The sequence below is a fragment of the Protopterus annectens genome, chromosome 2.part1, assembly GCF_019279795.1.
Source record: "Protopterus annectens isolate FY-2018-M chromosome 2.part1, PAN1.0, whole genome shotgun sequence".
NCBI classification, from domain to species: Eukaryota; Metazoa; Chordata; order Ceratodontiformes; family Protopteridae; genus Protopterus; species Protopterus annectens.
The window spans coordinates 1,068,360,130-1,068,379,207 of NC_056729.1; the positions used below are offsets into that span (position 1 = coordinate 1,068,360,130).

Genomic DNA, 19,078 nt, shown 5'->3' on the forward strand with positions numbered 1-19,078 from the left:
TTTTAAATCTCATGTTGTATATCTGCAGGAAACACACCTTTTAAAAGAAGATATAGATAATATTGAATAACTTCTATTATTAAGTTTATCTAGTTCTCTTCATCAGAAGAAAAGAGGTATAGCCATACTATGGAATGATTCTTTACCTTTTACCAAAATAGTTGATACATATAAGGATGACAAGGGTATGCTTTGCTTGGTTACTTTGGAACTTAATAGAAAAATATATACTTTAATATCTACTGGATCCCAGGGATTGGAATTCATACAGTTAAACAACATTTAAACCAAATAGTTCAGTTATCTAAAAGAAATATTATTTTGGCAGGAGATTTCAATTGTATATTAAATGATAAAGATTCTACTGCCTCTAGTAAAAGGAAAATATTATCTTTGGCCAAGTACAGGAGGAAATTTACAGATACATATCACATTAGAGATATTAATAATTTCTCTGACCCGGATTCTCTTTTTTTCACACATTTCTCACATAGACATAGTACATATTCTAGAATTGGTAGGGTATATGTTTCAAATCAGTTGATTAATAGTCTAGGTAAAGTTAAAGTAATCTCGTGTCCATAATGCTATATCTTTTGAATTATTAGTCAATCCAAGCCACTGTATACAAATTAAAAGAATTCCAGCCTACATAACCATACTATCTGATTTCAAGGACTTCATTACATCTGAAACACAAACTTTTGTCATGTCTAACATTATCAAAGATACTTTGGATATGTATATATGTGATGCATTAAAAGCTTACCTTTATGCGAGAATCACAACTTGGTATATTAACAAAACAAAGCAGTTGGACAAGCAATTAAGTGAGCTTCAAGAGAAAATTGATAAGTTAAAACTACATAATCAAAAAAATAAAATTAATACATTTGAAGAAAATACTTTAAACAGTAAATATTTAGAAATGTTAAATCACAAGACCATGATTAATTTAGAGATATTCAGCTTTATGAAGTTTTCCACCAACCCTAAGTCACTGAGTAATTTGCAGTCATGACTAAGAGACTTAACGTAATCATATTAAAGAGATGTATTTGACTAATAAAAAGAAAAATATAATCAAAATAGGGGATATTTTAATGGAATTTAGAAAGTATTTAACAAAATCAGTCAGAATTCTAATTGTTTTAGACTCCAAATAATGTGTAAGATCCTTCATTAAAAAATATACCAAAAATAAATTAACAGAATTACAGATTAGTGCTTTAGATAAACCAATTTCAACGTCTGAAATTAAGCTTCAAATTAGTGCTCTAAAGAAAATCAAGGCTCCTGGTAATGATGGAATTATCCCAGAAATTTATAACATAATACCTAAAGAAGCTCTGATCTTATTACATAAAGTTTTTTTTCCCAATATCAAGATCTAACTAATGTACCTCCCTCTTGTAAATGCACTTATTTCACATATATTGAAGACAGATAAGGACACAACTAGATGCTCCTCATTTAGGCCAATTTCTCTTTTAAATGTAGACTATAAAATATTTATCCAAAACAGTCATAAAGTGTGGTACCTAATGGCAGTTTCAACTGGTTTCAGTTATCAATTTGATATCTATACATATTATGATTCTAACAAACAAGAAGAACTAGGAAATTTTTTAAGTAAACAAGAGGAAGCGTTGGATGAGTTAAAGCTAGATGGATATGAACCAACCAGTTATGTGGATGATGTGTGAGATGAGAGATGTGATGAAATATAATAATAAAGCTACAATGGGAGATTACTGAAAAAGTTTTCCAAATATATAGTCCATAAATCTTTACACACCCCCTATAATACCCCATTGTTGCTGGACAAGGCTGGGCTGTGGATCCGAATCCCTGTGGTTGATCTTGGTTGATCTTATTTCTAGAGACAGTAAACAGTTTTTTTTAGACTTATATGATATATACTAACAAACTGATGACAATAGAGAAATATATACTTGGTCACCTGGATGTTGTCAGTTTATTTACAGTTATCATGTATACATATAGATGGATAGTGGTCTCTTGAATACTTGAAGAGAAGTTTGAGAGGAGTAGAACACATCAGATCTGATAGAGCAGACTTACTTTTTGGAACCATGTATAACTAGCCATGACAAATCAGAAGTGACCAATAATTAAAATGCTGTGTTTCTTAGGGAGATAATGAGAGGCATTGGGATGTTTTAACCTAAGTTTACTTTTAAACCTAACCTGAATTTGAGAAGGATTCTTTGTGGCCAATATTTCCCCATCAGAATACATATAATAATACATAGTAATATAATATAATTTGTGGTAAGTAGTGTATGTGTTGTGTATAGAGATGGATTTTTTGGTACATCACATTACAGGCTACACGCTAAAACTAAGTACTGGGACCAGACATTGTGGTAGTATTGATATATTTGGCTAGATGCACAAAGTGCTCGTTTTATATTTTATAAAAGAAGAATATAGAATTTGAGAACGAGCAGGGAACACATTTATCAAATTATGTTAGTTTCGGTCATATGCCTCTTAGCAAAACATGTACAGTTGTTTGATGCGGCGCATAAGTTCTGTTCTATACTCTGGGCTATCCTTGATAGTCATTTGGTTACTATCTGATATGTTTCTATTCTCAATGTGTTATGTTTTTAGGTTGGTGACTTTGTCATATGGTTGTTTTTGTTTTCATCTGCATTCAGTTAAGTTTTTATTGTGTTTTACCTAATGTTGTCTTTTTGCTTTCCTGGATACATCATGAACTAGAGTGTGATGTTTGTTTATTTGCAACTCAGCTGCATTAGTTGATTGTTATCCATGTTATTTATATATATTGTAGTTGTTTGTTTGTTTATATACTATATATTTTTTTTTTAGATGTATTTTTTTGGTGCAGATTTTTAGTTTAGATATTGATGTTTAGTATATATGTCAGTAGTTTATATGACATTGTATTTGAGTTAAAGACCTTGCTGTTTCATTGGGATAATGATGACCAATGGTTTTCGTTTCATTAGTTTTAAATACCCACACTTTTATGACTGTTTTGGTTTATAAAATATTTATGTCTGTTTATGCTACTAGATGGAAGAAATTTGCTAGTTGATGAAGACCAAACAGGTTTTATCTGAAATGACAATACATATAACAGTATTAAAAGAGTATTAACTATAACTGATTCCGCTTTTAATTCAAAGGAAAATTTAACTTTCATCAGTTTGGATATAACCCGTGCTTTTGATTCTGTTAATTGGGATTATCTTTTTTATACTTTAGATGCACTAAATTTTTCCAATAAATTTATACAACTTATTACCCATCTTTACAGTGGATGTCAGGCATACATTAAGATAAGTACTTACTTTCTCAAAATATTCAAATATGTAAAGGGACTAAGCAAGGATGCCCTCTGTCCTGTTTGCTTTTTACTCTCATCATGGAACCTCTAGCTAATCATATAAGGATGAGTTCAGACATTGAGGGATTTAGACTAAGTCCTGAAATGACTTCCAATGTACAACTGTTCACAGACGATATCCTCCTTACTGTTAAAGGAAGTAATGCTTCTCTTTACAGTATTTTTGACATTATGGAAAATTTCCAAAAGAAATCTGGTTTAATTTTTAATGATAATAAAACAAAAATACTTTATATTAATTCAGATACTAATAACTGGAATACAAAAATTACTAAATATTTGGTACAAACAGATTGTTTAACTTATCTAGGAATAATATTAGCCAGTAATATAAATGATATAAAAAATTATAGTAATAGTTTATCCTCTATTAGGAATCTTATAATTAAATGGAATAAATTTTCTTTTACAATGGAAGAGAAACTCTCGATTATTAAAATGATTATTCTACTTAAGATACTTTATATTGTACAATCCACATCGCTAATTCCTCCCTAAGTGTTAATCAAAGAATAAAACTCAATGATTTTGAAGTTCTTGTGGTTTCCAAATAAACCGAGTAGCTCTAACACATCATATGAGAGTTTCGCCCTTAGGGGGAATTAATTTACCAGATTTGGAAATGTATTCTATTTCTTCTGTGATCAGGACTTTTTCATTGTTAATCAATGAACATTATTCAGCTAAATGGAAACATTTTCAAGAAGTCCTTTGCTTTAATACTGATGATATATCTAATTCTAATAAACTATTAATATTAAACAATCCATTTATTTGGATTGTAAAACAATATTTTATAATGAATAAACTTAAAATACATTTTCCTCATTATATGTTGCTCTTGCTAAAGGCATTCTGAAACTTTGTTTATAGAAACATAAACTATAAAAAACAGATGTTTAGTCTTTTTCCTATAGCTTACAGACCAAAGCATTATTCCTTCCTTAAAATTTTCTAACATGATTTTGTTTAAAGATAAGAATCCCATTTATTGGTATCAGTTCTTGGCTAAGGATAAATTGGATTACTCAGATATGATTTAAGTAAAGATCCATGGTTAGAACTGCAATTATGATTGATAAAATTAACTTAATGCCACCAAGTCCAAAAATGTCTGTCCTTAAGTTAGTACATTTTTTGATTATGCTCACTCAGCAGAATTCACCTAATGAAAGTAAAGTTTCAAAAATATATAGAATAATCAATAATGAAATAAAAGTTACTTGAGAAGCTATTGGAACTATTTCTCCTTAGTTAATAATAATCCTCCCTTTAAAAACATTAAGAAAATAATATTGGAATCATCTAAGCTGACTACCTCTTCACTTACATGGAGATTGTTCTCTTGGAAATGTATGTATAGGGTCTTCTGTACAACTCACAAATTGGAATTGATTAGTAAGGAAAAGGTTTTGTGTTGGAGATGTAAAATGGAGACCAAAGCAGACTGGTCTCATATGTTTTATGATTGTGTAGCTCTTAAATCTTGTTGGGATAATAACAGTTTTCTTCAAGTTTTTTTTCAGATAAGTTTGTTTTATCCCAATCTTTGATATTATTTAATTCTCTAGTTCCTAACTATGTTAAAAAATCAAATATATTTTATTATGGTCTATACTAGCAGCTGCTAGAAAGGTTATAACAAGGAATTGGAAATCTGAAACTCCCCCCTTGTTTATGGAATTCAAAAATGGTATTACTCAACTATGTCACTTGGAATTGATGACCATTAAATCAAGATCCATCAGAATATTTTCTTCTTATAATCTGTGGTCCAAATTAAAAGACCTATTAGACAAGAATTTACTTAATTTTTAAGAATAATTCAACTGTTTAGTAGTTGCTTGCTAAATTTTATTCAGTAGACACCTTTGTAAATACTTTAGTTGTAAGTTTTCTGTTCTTTGCGTTGTTACATAATTTCTTTATTACATCTATGTGATTGATTATTTTCTTGTTAAAAATTCAATAAAAATTTTAAAAAAACACTCTGATAGCCGTCCTAGCCAAATCTGGCATGTTCAAAACCAGGAAAACCCATATCCCTAAATGTTAACAAATATCTTTTCATTCCTTATACCTTCTTACTCTCCTTTCTTCACTTACTTCCTTACTGCTATTGAAGTCTGTTCTCTAACTTTCTCTCTAAATATACCATAAGCCTGTTTTTCCCTCACTTCATATTGCAGTTCCTATTTGTATTACACTAACTTACCTTTAATTTCTCTAGAAACTGTCTAAAATTTCTCTAACTATTAATTGATTGTCATATACTTTGTATTGATTTTAACCAATTTTTTATATTATGTCTAATTTGTTATAATTTAAACTGCAGATGTTTTTGTTTTATTTTTGAAGATTGTAAAATTACTGTCCTAAAATGTTATGTAATTTGGAGCTTTTCTCCCCAGTCCTCCACTGAAAATGGACTTCTACCCATTCGGACTTTCTCAGTAATCAAATGTTAAGAAATACATAAATAAATACTTTGTACAGTGCATAGTAGGTGAGCACATAATTAAATAACCAGTTTGTATAGTGTTTAGTAGATGAGCACATAATTAAATAAAACTGCTATGTTTCCCCACAGTGAAAGTTTTGCCAGCTAAAAGGCAATATAACAGGTTCTTTATAAATAAACATTTTCTTTTGGGAATTTTCAAAAATGCCAGAAGCTGACAGAAACTTGACACATAATAAAAACTGTGTGAATGATGCTAGGAACAGATCAAGGTTTCATTTACATTACAATCATCATTTGTCACTGAAACAGGGTTGACAAAAATAATCTGACCCTCTCATTCATCTGGTAGATATCTGACAATTGAAGGTACACATAATAAGAGCCTGGTTTGCAGCCTTTATCAATTAATGACCAGTAAGATTATGATAGTGTATTTTTTAAATGCTATCAAGGACTGAATGTAGGTTCATATTTTCTAACAAAAATAATTTCAATATTTACATCATGTTACAGAATACTGATGAAAACATCAAACATCTCCATGGCAGTTAATTTTAAATTTAATCACTGCATTGAGAATTTGAAATGAAAGGCAAAGTTATATTGGAAAATTTTGGATGATAATAAGATGATACAATATACTTTTATCTATTAAAATCATCAAAGGATGCTAAAACTCAAAAAGGTCAAGAAAAGTCTAGCAATTTCTGTATTTGCTTGCTCAGTTTAAGTTGCACTTCATTAAAACTGAAAATATCTTAGGAATGTGTTAAGAAATGATGTATGCACTGTGTAACTGAGCTGTACCAAGAGGATTCTGAAACATCATACACACTGCACGAATTATGTCTTTGTCATTCTAATGAATAAGATACCAGAAAAAAGGTAGTTAAACACATTATTTTATTCTACATGGAAACAAACCATTTTGAAAACCATGCACGAAGATGAGTGCAAATAGTATGTGAGGGATAGACATACCTCTCAACCTCTAAATACAGGAAATCTAGACAAAGCATGACATAATAGGGGGCGGACACAAATACCCAAACATTGGGGCAGATTTTAAATATTGCTGTTATAAACTTAGAAAGCAGCTAGAATAACAGGATTTGTGTTAACATGCATTTTCTGAAGGATATGAAGTGTGAAACTCAAATATATGTCATTATTTAGTGACTTCATTCCTCATATCATCCCACTGATTTACCAGAAAACCACACATTTTTTGATGAACAGTCCAAAAATGTGAGGCAAAAATCTGGGCAGTTGAGAGGTATGGAGGTAGAGCTCACAATACATGCTTTCCTTACCACAGATGTACAAAGTGGTGGAATCCATATGGTGTAGACTAGCCCTTGTTAAGGAGGTTAGTGTTAATGCTGCAGCTGGCATACATCTTGAGGAAGCACACAGCAGCATGAAATAATTCAGTGTAATGAATACCCTCTCTAAAGGCTTCTTATCTGTCAGGATATATATCAACATTACACTGGTGCAGGTTATGAATTGTGCACCTATCCAGTCATCCAAACTGGATATACCGGTTGCTAGGGAAGTACTCTGCTTGATAAATCTGGGCAGCCTATTCCAGAAGTGTTGTGTATCTGTCACACCATTCGGTATTGTTGATGTGATAATATAGGTTTAGGTCTCTAGAAGTCCTTTCTGTTTAGGTAAAGGAGTCCAGAGAGTACCAGGTCATTCATAGCCCAGAACACTAAGCATATATCATCCTTTAGGAGCCTGTATGCCACTGAGTAGAGGGACAGGACTTTGTTTATTGGAGTACCAAGGGGACAATATCCTGAGATCTTTTTAGTGAGAAAACGTTAAGGTCTGTCAAACCGGTTTAGGTGCTTTGTGAGGTTCATGCAAAAGGGCAAGTTATTTTCAATGACTGGCCTAATAAGGGATGAATAAAGCAGGAGTATAACTTCTTTGGACCTTGAAGAGATACTACAAAGGATAAGTTGTGCAAGGTAAAAGGATTTTGTAACAGCCACAGAGACTTTGTGGTCAAAGGGGAGTCTATTATCAACATATCTACCCAAGTCCTTGATGACTGCGGCAAATTTAAGTGGAATGTTACTTAAGTGGTCAGAGTAATACACTAAGCATTTGTTTGGTCAAGCCCTTGGTGGAGAATGAGTATCAGAATAGGATTTGCTAATTATCCCAGTTTGCAATCATCAGCAAACTTGCTTAGCTATAGTCCCTTTATATCAGCCTTTATGTCACAAAAATATATACCAAAGAGGAGGGGACTTAGGACAGAGCCCTGTGAGACACCACTGGGGACATTTTGCTGTCTAGAATAAATATCACGTCCTCAATGACCAGTTATCAGTCCAACAAACTATGTATGGGCTAATACTGAATTGGGAGATTGGAAGAGTTTGTCAATAATCCTAATATGAGGGATAGTGCCAAAGGCCTTGGCAAGGTTCAGATAAGCATTATGGACTGTATGCTCTACCATGCTCTACCATGCTCTACCATGGCCTTGGTAATCCCTTCAGAGAACTCAACCAGGCTGAGAAGGCATGATCTACCTTTTACAAAGCCAAACTGATATATAGCCAGGGATATAAGGTCACCTATTTCATTGTTTATTATTTTAGCTATAAGATGTTCAGAACTTTTTCAAATAACACTAGTCAAACTAACAGGCCTGTTATTCTTAGGGCCAGTGGTAGGACCACCTTTATGCAAGAGACCACAGCTGTCATTCTCCACACCTCAGGAACCCCAGTTGAGAGACTGGTTCCTATTATAATGACGAAAATGCATTTTATCGAATGCGTTTTCATCGCACCCTAAACAGCAAACAGGAAAAACAGCAAAGCGGCTGTTCAGCATATTCTTTCCCTGGGAAAGAAGTCGCTTGGCCGCTTTGTTACTTTGCCGTGTTCTGCACTGTAGTGTGATTTAAGAGATTTCCTTATCTGGTATAGCTCCCAAACGTAAATGTGCAACAGTTACTGACCTTAGGGTTAGGGTGCGGGTTAAGGTAAGTGCATATATGTTTTAAACTGTTTACTTTTTTTTTGTATTAGATGTACGGTTGAGTTAAGTGCATATGTGTTTTCAGCTGTTTACTTTTTTTGAGGGAGGGGGTTAGAATTAGGATTAAGGTAAGTGTGTATATGTTTGGAACTGTTTGCTGTTTTTTTTTTGGTTGGAACAGCGATTTCTTTCTCTAGGAAAAAAAATCGCTGTTCTGAGGTGTCAACATTTTCAGCTTTCGCTGAAATAGGGTCAATTAAACATTGTTTGCTGTTTTAAGCATTCAATGTTGTAATATAGACCCTTGAGAGACTCAGGTTGAAGAGTTGATGGAGTGGGTTCCTGTGTCTGTTGATTAGGTGGGACTTTATGCTTTGCAGCAGGCATCCAAGGGTATTACCAGGACCTGCGGAAGTAGTGTTTTTTAGTTTTGGAAAATGCCAGAAGAATTTGTTCCAAACTGATCTTGGTGGAGGGTGTAATGGAGAATGGAGGAAACTGAGGAGAGGGTGGGAGGAGTGAAGATTGAAGAGAACCTGTTTGCAAGGTTATTAAAAATGCCATTGGGGTCAGAGAGCAAGTTACCATTGGAGATCAGTTCACTACAGAATAGCAGGTTACTTATAGGTTTCCTAATATAACCAAAGAAGGCCTTATGTTATCTTCTAAATTAGTTGCAATTTAAGTTCATAGCTGGTCTCTCATTTCCTGACTGTAAGTTCAGCAGGCTTGGTAGTTTTTATAATAATGAAGTGGGCATATTTTAGTGGTAGCCAGGAACTTTTACGTTTTAATTATATAATTTGTTGGATAGTTCCACTATACAGGTTTGGTTCTAAATGTACCATTGTATGTCAGTACATCAATCCAAGAATTAGTAAAATTCAGAGCAGTAGGCAGCAGCTTCAATTACAAGGTCTCCTGTGGAGTTCTGTTATTTGTGATTGTCAATAAGATCAGTAAATAGTACATAATTTCTTTTAGAGCAATCCCATAATGTAGAGGAATTATTAAGGTCTACAAAGTAGGTTTTTCATAGTGAAGATCACAGTGAGCTGGTCATATTCGACTGGGGGGTGATAAGTGGAGTGATACAACTGGGAGAAATGTTTGTGTAGGAGATAATTTGGTCAAGTGTATTGGCATTTCAAATTCTAGAAATCTATGAGCATATTTGTAGCTGGTAGTAAATGTTGGCCAGTTTATACATGGAGAGTTGAAGTCACCCATAAGAATGGCATTTGGTTCGACTGTTAACTTTTCTAACTGGTTAAGGTATTCTGCATGCTCTGAATGGATCAGAGAGAGGGATCTGTAAAAGGCTATAATGTGATAATTAATTTTATAAAGTTTGACTATGACGTCATCCAGTTCCAAATTTCTATCAGGCAAAATCTGGTGAAAGACAATGGGGTTACAAATAAATATCAATACTCCCTATAGTTACAGGTGGATCTGAATAGATGGCAAACGTTGTACATTGGACTGCATGGAGTGCTGTCACTATAGTGGAATCATGAAGAAAATATACATCACTGTGTTAGAAATGAAAACATTACAGACTGCATGTTAGAATAAAGCAATATGTATATAAAGATTGCTGCACATTCTGACATGCTCCTTGCAGGATGTCACATAGCAGGGCATAAGACTAAATAGCCATACAGTATTTGCAGTAGCAGTGCTGTGGTATCCACATATGTGGAAACCAAAGGGGAGGAGGAAAGGGGTATACAGGAAACTATGAAAAAAGATAAAGGGAAAGATAACAAGCAGAGTCACTCCCAGAAAGGCATCACATAGTTGTGTGCAAAATAGGGCAAAGCACTGCATCAATATTTTTATGGGGATATGGCTCTCTTTTTCTTTATATAGAAAGAAAGGGGAGAGTGAAAGGAAATAAAAGGAGGGAAAGGGGCCAGGTCATTGTGCAGGGGTTGACAGACACAGGAAAGAGGGGCAAATGTGTACACATTATGATGAGGAGGAGACAAGGGATTCTTAGAAACTAACAAAGGTAAGACATGTAGTAATGGAGAAGGCTAGACAATACAAGGACATGTGATGTAAGACAATAAGAAGGCGTTACACCAGACTGAGGGTAGGATGGGGTACAAGCAATAGCATTTATATATGCTACCCAATGCAGAGGGACATCACTGCATCACTGTGATCCATCCCCAGCTGTTTAATTAGGGCAGGAGGTTGTATGGATCATGCCCTTCTCTGTGACTGGTGCTGGCCAAGTGAGTGAATCTGCAAGTTACTCCAGGAAATTGTCAATTCTGGTCATGTATCTGCCTATTGCTCTTTCTATTGCAGACTCCACCACCTGCTGCAGAAGGGCTACACTGGACAATGGGGCTGTGCTGCCTGCTGGTGACAGGATGGGATTTCCCACCAGAAATCCTCCCTATCCTATAGTTTTCCAGCCTCCTGCAGTAGACTGTGTGGTTCATGTCTTGTGCTGAAAATGAAGTCATCGAATCAGAAAACTTTGAAAGGTTTAAAATAAGATGTTAAAACAACATTAACAACCAGCAGTCCCAGAAGCTGTGTTTCAGGTAGCAAGCAGGTGGGGTTCCTATTAGATGACCAAAGACGCATGCTTTAGAATGCGTCTTGGTCAAACTTGAAAAGACAAAAAGGCAAAATGATGAAGCAGCATATAAGCAAGTTCTTTCCCTGGGAAATAAATCGCTTGGCTGCGTCCGTTACTTTGCCATTTTCGTCACTGTAGTGTGATCGCTGAGTTGGTATATTTAAGTAGGGACTGTATGGGGGGCACAGCCCCCCATGTCGGGTGGGGGTGGGAGGTGAAGCCCCCCCCACACTTTTTTTTGGAACAGTGAATTTTTTTCCCCTTGAAAAAAAATCGCTGTACTAAGCATTCGAGTTTGTAAGCTTTCACTTACATGGGGTTGATAAATCATTGTTTGCTTTTCTAAGTGTTCGATGATTTAATATAGACCCAGCAGGTATATATCCTGTGTGGATAAGTTAATACACATACACTGAAATATGGCCCTGGTATACAGAGGGACATACCCTTTGATGTGCATGCACCTTGGCATGGGGTAGCATAATCCTTCCACATAAAGGTGCATGCAAAAAACACAGTATGTGCAGTTGGCATGTAACAGTGCATGCACTTGATATAGAAGCATCACTCTGTATTCTACACTCATTTGCTATGCAGACAGAGACAAAGACCTGCTGGAAGCAGGAGCAGTTCCCCAACATACAAAAAAATAAAATGTATTTTATTTACAGTATTATTTAGGTGCTGCTGCCTGACCCCTCCCTCTCATGTAAGGAGAACATTGGTGTTGTGGTATTATTGGATATCATACCAATGACCACACTATTACATTGTCCTATTAATGATAATGTCTGAGGTTAGCACCTTGGCAAATCATACAAGGCATCAAGTTTAGTGATGGGGCCCATTAGTCGCTTTCTGAAATGGTTGTGAAGGAAATTTGAACATGATCTTGCTCTCTATAATGCATAATGTAGGTACTGTCCACTAGACACTTGCAGAGATGGTCATTGTCACGTGAATATGAATATCCTTAGAAAATGGTGGCATGCTCCCAAGGAGTGAAATAACCATAAGTCATACAAACAATGTGATTTTTTTGTAATGCAGCTTACAGATGCACAGAAGCACAATGAGCAAATTTGCTCAGGTCACCTGGATGAGTACATAGCCACAGGATGTCAGAGGCAAGCCAAAACTCCAAGCTGCACTTCATGTTGCAGATGCCTGGAAGCAAAATAAAGATATTCACAGATATTCATGATGCCTGGCCTTATTTGCCTACATGCCGCAAAAGCAGACTTAAAGCTACATCATACCTAGCAAGCATATTAGTAAGCTGCTTTAATCTGCCTTCCTACGTATATGTACTCTTGTGTATGAATTCACTTTTACATAAGGCTAGCAATATAAATATGTATTTCTGCATGTGTCATTTACATTAATTGTACTGGCGAAAAGGATGTCTGCGATACTAAGACAATCTGCCCATGTACATGCCTGTCACTTATGGAGAAGATATAGCCTGTCTACGGTATATGGTTGCTTAGGTGTTTACTACAGCATTGTTATGGCAAAAAATGTGAATCCTTCCCATGGTAGTAATGTATAGCTGTGTCACTTGTGTTTAGCCAGGTGTGCCCCCATTGTTGGCACCAAGGATGATTGTCTTCTCCAATAAATACCTGTATACCCTAATAGAGACCAGGTCGTGAAAGGAATACGTGTGCCAACATGTGACAGATTTCCCAGTTGTATGTGCTCCCATCTCTCCCTCCAGCTATAGTATGATATACCCTCATAACTTCACCTTCAGCTATAGAATGATATATCTGTTACCACGTAGCTGTAGCTGCAGCTTTCAGCCTGCTAATCCCAACAGTATTTATTTATTTATTTATTGCAGTTTGATAACCATGTAAGTTAACTAGTCACCTGACCCTTCTCAGCCAAAACCCATGTCAACAGGAACAAGACAAGCAACAAGGGACATAATGTCACAGTAATTCATAAAAGCAATATGCAGTGCTTTTTTGGTATTGCAAAATACACCCAACAAGTAATACAATACATCCACAATTTCAGTAAAAAAGACTGTAAGTATCAGAGAGAAATGTAATACTCAGAAATGTTCTTTATGATTTCATTCACTACCGTGGTTTTCTATCCATTATCGCAGATTCACAGATGCATGTACAAGCAGATTCATTAAATAGGTGTTTTTATATTTATTTTTAAGTGTGGCCAGTGTCTTTTGCCTTCTCACTTTAGCTGATAAATGATTCCATATAGCATGCCCTAGTTTGGAGAATGTCTTTTCTCTTGTGGCTTTTCTAAAATGAGGCCTTACAAAGTTAATAGCTTCATCAAAATCTTTATGAGGAGAGTATGTTTCTTGTCTGATACACAATTTTGTTTTAAAAGAAGGACATTAAAAAGGGTAATGACTTCATCAAGATTTGTTTCAGAGGAGTAAGTTTTCTATCTGATTCAAAGTTTTATTTTTTGAGGAGGACATTGTGGACAATACAAACTTTGATCACCATGCTGTGGGTTTCTTAGCTGAAAGGTTAAAGCTCTAAAGTCTGTCCAGTGGCTCTTGTTGGTCCAGTAGCAGCAACACTGCATGGTATATGGGTCATCTTGGGTTAAAGTCCCAAATGAGAGCTAAGATTATCCTTTCACTTTTGTGATTATGTAGGTAAGGGGGGCAGACAGTCATTTTTGTGTACAAGAAATTATAACATGGAATAGGTGGGAAAATTTTAAGGAAGGGTAAACTTAATGAAGAGTGTATGTTATCTAGAACTTGCAGGTTAATAATGAGCTAAGGAATATGTAGAGCAGCTTGGCCAGTGACACACTACCTACCTTAAAAGTTAATACTTTTTTGTTTTATATGTTCAAAACTAAATAACTTTACTGATAGAGAGAAGTAAAAGTAGTAGTCCACTGACTGGCTACAGTCAGTAACTGAGTAATTTTCCAATACGAAAGTAAGTGATTGCACTCTGTTTGCAACATTGTTATCTGGATCTATAATTTATGTTTAATAATTTTATAACTATATGATATGTTTTGATGAAAATCTTTTATGATGTGTTTTTCCTTTTTATGTTAAAGGGCAGTCTGAAATTGTGCGAATTCTTATAGAAAATGGAGCTCGTCCATGCTTGAGAACTGAAACAGGCTGGACTGCAGCACATTTTGCTGCAGAATCTGGACGACATGGTGTCCTTCGAGTTCTACATTCTCTGCATGTTCCAATAGATTTGGAAGACCTGTATGGAGATACTCCAAGAAGAATTGCAGAAATATATGGGCATAAAGACTGTGTAAAGTTTCTTGAGATGTGAGTGCTTTTAACTGCTGCTGGATGGCTAAAAAGAAGTAGTGAACTTTATATGCCTTAAGAACAAATGCATGTTTATATTATGTCACTGTTATTTTGACCATCGTTTTACTAGCTGTGGAACCCATTTGGTGTATCATACTTTACTAATATTTCTACAAGCCTGCTGGTCATTTAGTACAGGGCTTTTCTCTTTTTATTTTAGTTTATGCATTTATTTATTTATTTGACATTTGTTGACTGGGATAATCCGACTGAACTATTGCCCTTTTTCAGCGGAGGCCTGGGAAGAAAAGCTCCACATTACAAAATTAGCATCAATTATATAACAGGTATAAACACTTCAAAGTACAAAATGAGTATGCAACAGCTATTACAAATTCAAGTAAGGAAAAAAAAAACAGTTATAGAGACATTTACAAAACAGTTATGGAGACTTTAGTACAATGAGTAGGTAATTGCAAAAAAAGTGGTAGTAGCACAGATCGGACTGTTGTCTGTCCTGTGTCCACCCATTCCAATGCACTCTATGAAACTGCATGCCATTTACATAAGCATGCTCTTTCCCTCAAGCCTTTCAGGTTTTTTTCACCTGTACAGTATCAATAATCATCCTTGCTGTCACTAGTGAAGTTACTGTCTTTTTATACTTTATAAGCAAAGTAGGTGTCTGTGTGGCTAACAGCTAACCAGCCAAGATTTACATTTGTATTGCCTGTACTAACTTTGGGAGAAGCTCGGTGTAAGAAGCAGCTGTAAGTGTTTCAGATTCAACCCTGTGCTTACCACCACTCTAAGGGAAATACTTTTGGTTTAACTTTGGACCAAAAAGATGGTGGCCACTGAAAGCTCATCAAACAGGCATCTTTGATATGTTTTTTATCACAGCCCCAGGCGTAGGATAGAGTATCACAAGAATATACACTTAGAGTGTGGATCAGTCCTTGCTCTTCTGTTAGTAAACTTAGTCATAAACTGGCCTCATCCCTTATTTGTCTGATTTGTTCTGAATGTAGGTGTTGGAATGGAGAGACGAGTGGTCTGAATGGAGCAATTGGGGATCCAGATGGAGAGATTCTAAGTCAGCAAGCAAAGGAGAGTGGTATTGCTGGAACTGAATTCATCTTAACGTCTTGATGAGTATCTTCACAAGGTGGACCCTCTTTTTCACAAAATCTCACCAAGACGATACTGATATATAGACTGTATTTTATATAGCATATATCATAGACAGAAGTAACTTAAAAATAAAAAAAGATAGTTAGGTGTAGAAGACCCAGGATAAAAAAGTGCCCAATTCTGGTAGGTGCACTGGTGCCAGGACTCGAAAAAATGAGTCCTCAAGGCATGGAAACATTCCTACAATGGGACTAGGCTAGGCCAATGGGGGAGGATGGCCCCCATGTTGCAAAGGAAATAGCAGTCCACAAAAATCACAAAAACTGATATGCCAAAAAGAGCCATACAAATGATAAAGTGGACTGTTGTGGATAAGAAAGAATTGTTACTATAATGCAAAAAGCCCAGAATTTCCAGACAGAAGATATACAAAAAGATTAAGAGAGAAATTAGAGGAAGGAAAAATACTTCCACAAGAAAAAACTGTCAGAAGCTTCAAATAAAGATTTGTGTTCATTAATACAACAGATTTATGAAAAATATTATATAAATCAAGAAATCATGAGCTGTTTAGAAAAAGAAGTGACTGAGGAAGTGCAAAAATATAAAGAACAAAATCTAGAGACTTTTGAAAGGTATAAAAAAGAAGTATGGACATAAGCAGAAGCCCATGTAGCTCCAATTAGAGAGAAGGTAAAAAAGAATAGATATACAGTTGTTTGGGCACATATGCATGAAAGCAGAAAACAATCTGGTGAAAATGATTTGGGACAGACATGAAGAAGGCATAAGGAAATGAATGAAGATCTGGGATAGTCATGCACGACTTTCAATGAAGTAGGTTTGTTGCATTAAATTGAAAGAGATGGCAACAGATGACACAGCACCCTGACCCTGTATAGAAAATGGGAAAAAAGGGAGTGGTTGATGATGATGATGATGAGTGTACCTTTTTGGCCTGAAGCCAGCACTGGGCCCAGTACACACCTCTCTTCCCTGCATAACACCTTTAATTGGTATGCAGTGATGTAGGGTTCCTTGTCTCCTGACATTCAGCAGGGGTCAGACTCACTACCTTCTCTCAACTGAATCCATGCAAAGGCTTACTCACAGTAGATAAAGCTATGCATTGCCAAACATTTCACGTGGAAATAAATAAATAAATAAATAAATAAATAAAATTTACCAGTGATTATTTAAACATACATTAAAACATCCACAGACTACTTTTTTGTTTGTTTGTTGGTATTGATACAATAATGTAGTTTGGTTTTGTGAAGGGTAGATCATGCCTACTCAGTTTGATCAACTTTGAGTCAGTCACCAGAGCTGTGGATGAAGGCAAGGTCCTGACTGCATTATTGTATCAATACCAACAAACAATGTTCATACAGCATACCTTGATCTGGCCAAGGCCTTTGATACCATTCTCCACTCGGGAATCATAGAAAAACTCACTAAGCTAGGCATCAACCCCTATATCACTAGTTGGGTTGCAAACTGGCTCACAGATAGAATCCACAGTACGAAAGTAGCTGACTCCAAGTCAGACTGTTGACCAGTCACGAGTAGAGTCCCACAGGGTTCGGTCCTGGGTCCTCTCCTGTTTGGAATCTACTTCTCTGAAGTCCATGCCAACACGAAGGGACTCTGGCTGACAAAGTTCACAGACAATTGCAAGTTGGGAGATATTAACTCTCCAAGGGATGTTGACATCCTACAGAAAGGCCTCACTGAGACCAACGACTGCTGTCAGAACCATGGCCTTACACTCAATGCCAAAAAATGTGTTATCATTCCCTTTGGGAAAAACCCAGTTCCCACGAATTACCACATCGATGGTAGTCCACTGAACACAGAAGGTGTTTTAAAAGATCTGGGAACACAGGTTGACAGCAACCTCTCTTTTGACTACCACATTGCCACTGTGATCAGAAAGTCCTTCTGTGTGGCACATCTTATTACTAAGGGTTTTACATCCATGAAGAAAGAGGTGATTGTCTCCTTCTACTCTTCCCTCATTAGGGCAATCAGTGAGTACAATGCCCCATTTGGCATGTACCTCACTAAACACCTACAACAACTGGTGAGGCCGCAAAAGTACCTCACAAAGTGGATCCTAGGCCTTATACATTTGTCCTATATGGACAGACTAAAAAAAACTCCAACAATTCTCTGTCTCATATTGCCTACTTAGAGGCGATCTCTGCTTGACTTACAAAGCCATGTCTGACCCAGCTCTGTTAGAAATTTTACATCCAAAGAAATCCCAATCCCTCTGCAGCATATGCTCCAGAGACCTCAACCTCATTACCACACTCAACAGAACATGCTGGAGGGACAGGTTCATAACCCAGAGACTGCCCATGCTATGGAATAGACTTCCCATACATGTCAAACAGAGCACCTCATTGGCCCTCTTCAAGAGAAATCTTGATAAGTGGATGGGAAATAGAAAATTTACCCCAGGGATCACTCCAGTGGCTTTACTCGACAGAGGCACTAGGAACTAAGGTCGGGTGGCACGATGCCACGGTTATCCTATGAGCTAGGCTTGTAAAGGCCCCAGGGCCATTAACCTAGTATACACCTATGAACCTATAAGTTATGTCTGTAGGATATATTGACACGGGGAGCAAAAATTGTAACACTGAGGGCTTTAGTTTATTTCTTCTAGGATTGAATATCTTTCAACAGTTCTTATTTTGGGTTTTATTTATAGATTGTGTGACTCTAAGGAACTTTTTTATTGTATGTTTACCACATATATGATTTTTTTGATAGCTATTTATCACACGATTATAATCATACTCCTAGATGGGCAAGGGACAGCTTTATTGTTTGTCACTGAATAATTGTGCAACATTCAGTAGTTTGACTTACAGTATTTGCAATTCCAGTTTTGTCCAGTAGGTGACAGCGTTGTATGTTTTTTCAACAAGCATACATTGTTATGACATTTATTTGGCAGACTATTTATTTTATTTTATTTATTTATTTATTTATTTATTTATTTTACATTTGTTTACCGGGATAGTCCGACTGGATACATGTCCATTTTCAGCTGAGGCCCGAGGAGAAAAGCTCCACAAAGACAAACTTACATAGATTACACAGAAGTTAGCAAACAATTATAAAAACAAAGTGATTATATACAATGGGTTAGTAGTGATTCCCTAGTAGGGACTC

General features: G+C 35.8%; 1 protein-coding gene across 1 annotated transcript in view; it reads left to right on the forward strand.

Annotated features, from left to right (window-relative positions):
* ANKRD66 (ankyrin repeat domain 66) overlaps positions 1-19,078 on the forward strand; it is a 459,862-nt gene that overhangs the window by 276,770 nt on the left and 164,014 nt on the right. The window contains exon 3 of the mRNA XM_044062629.1: positions 14,542-14,770. Coding sequence (XP_043918564.1) covers positions 14,542-14,770 — 229 coding nt within the window. The remainder of the gene's footprint in view (positions 1-14,541; positions 14,771-19,078) is intronic.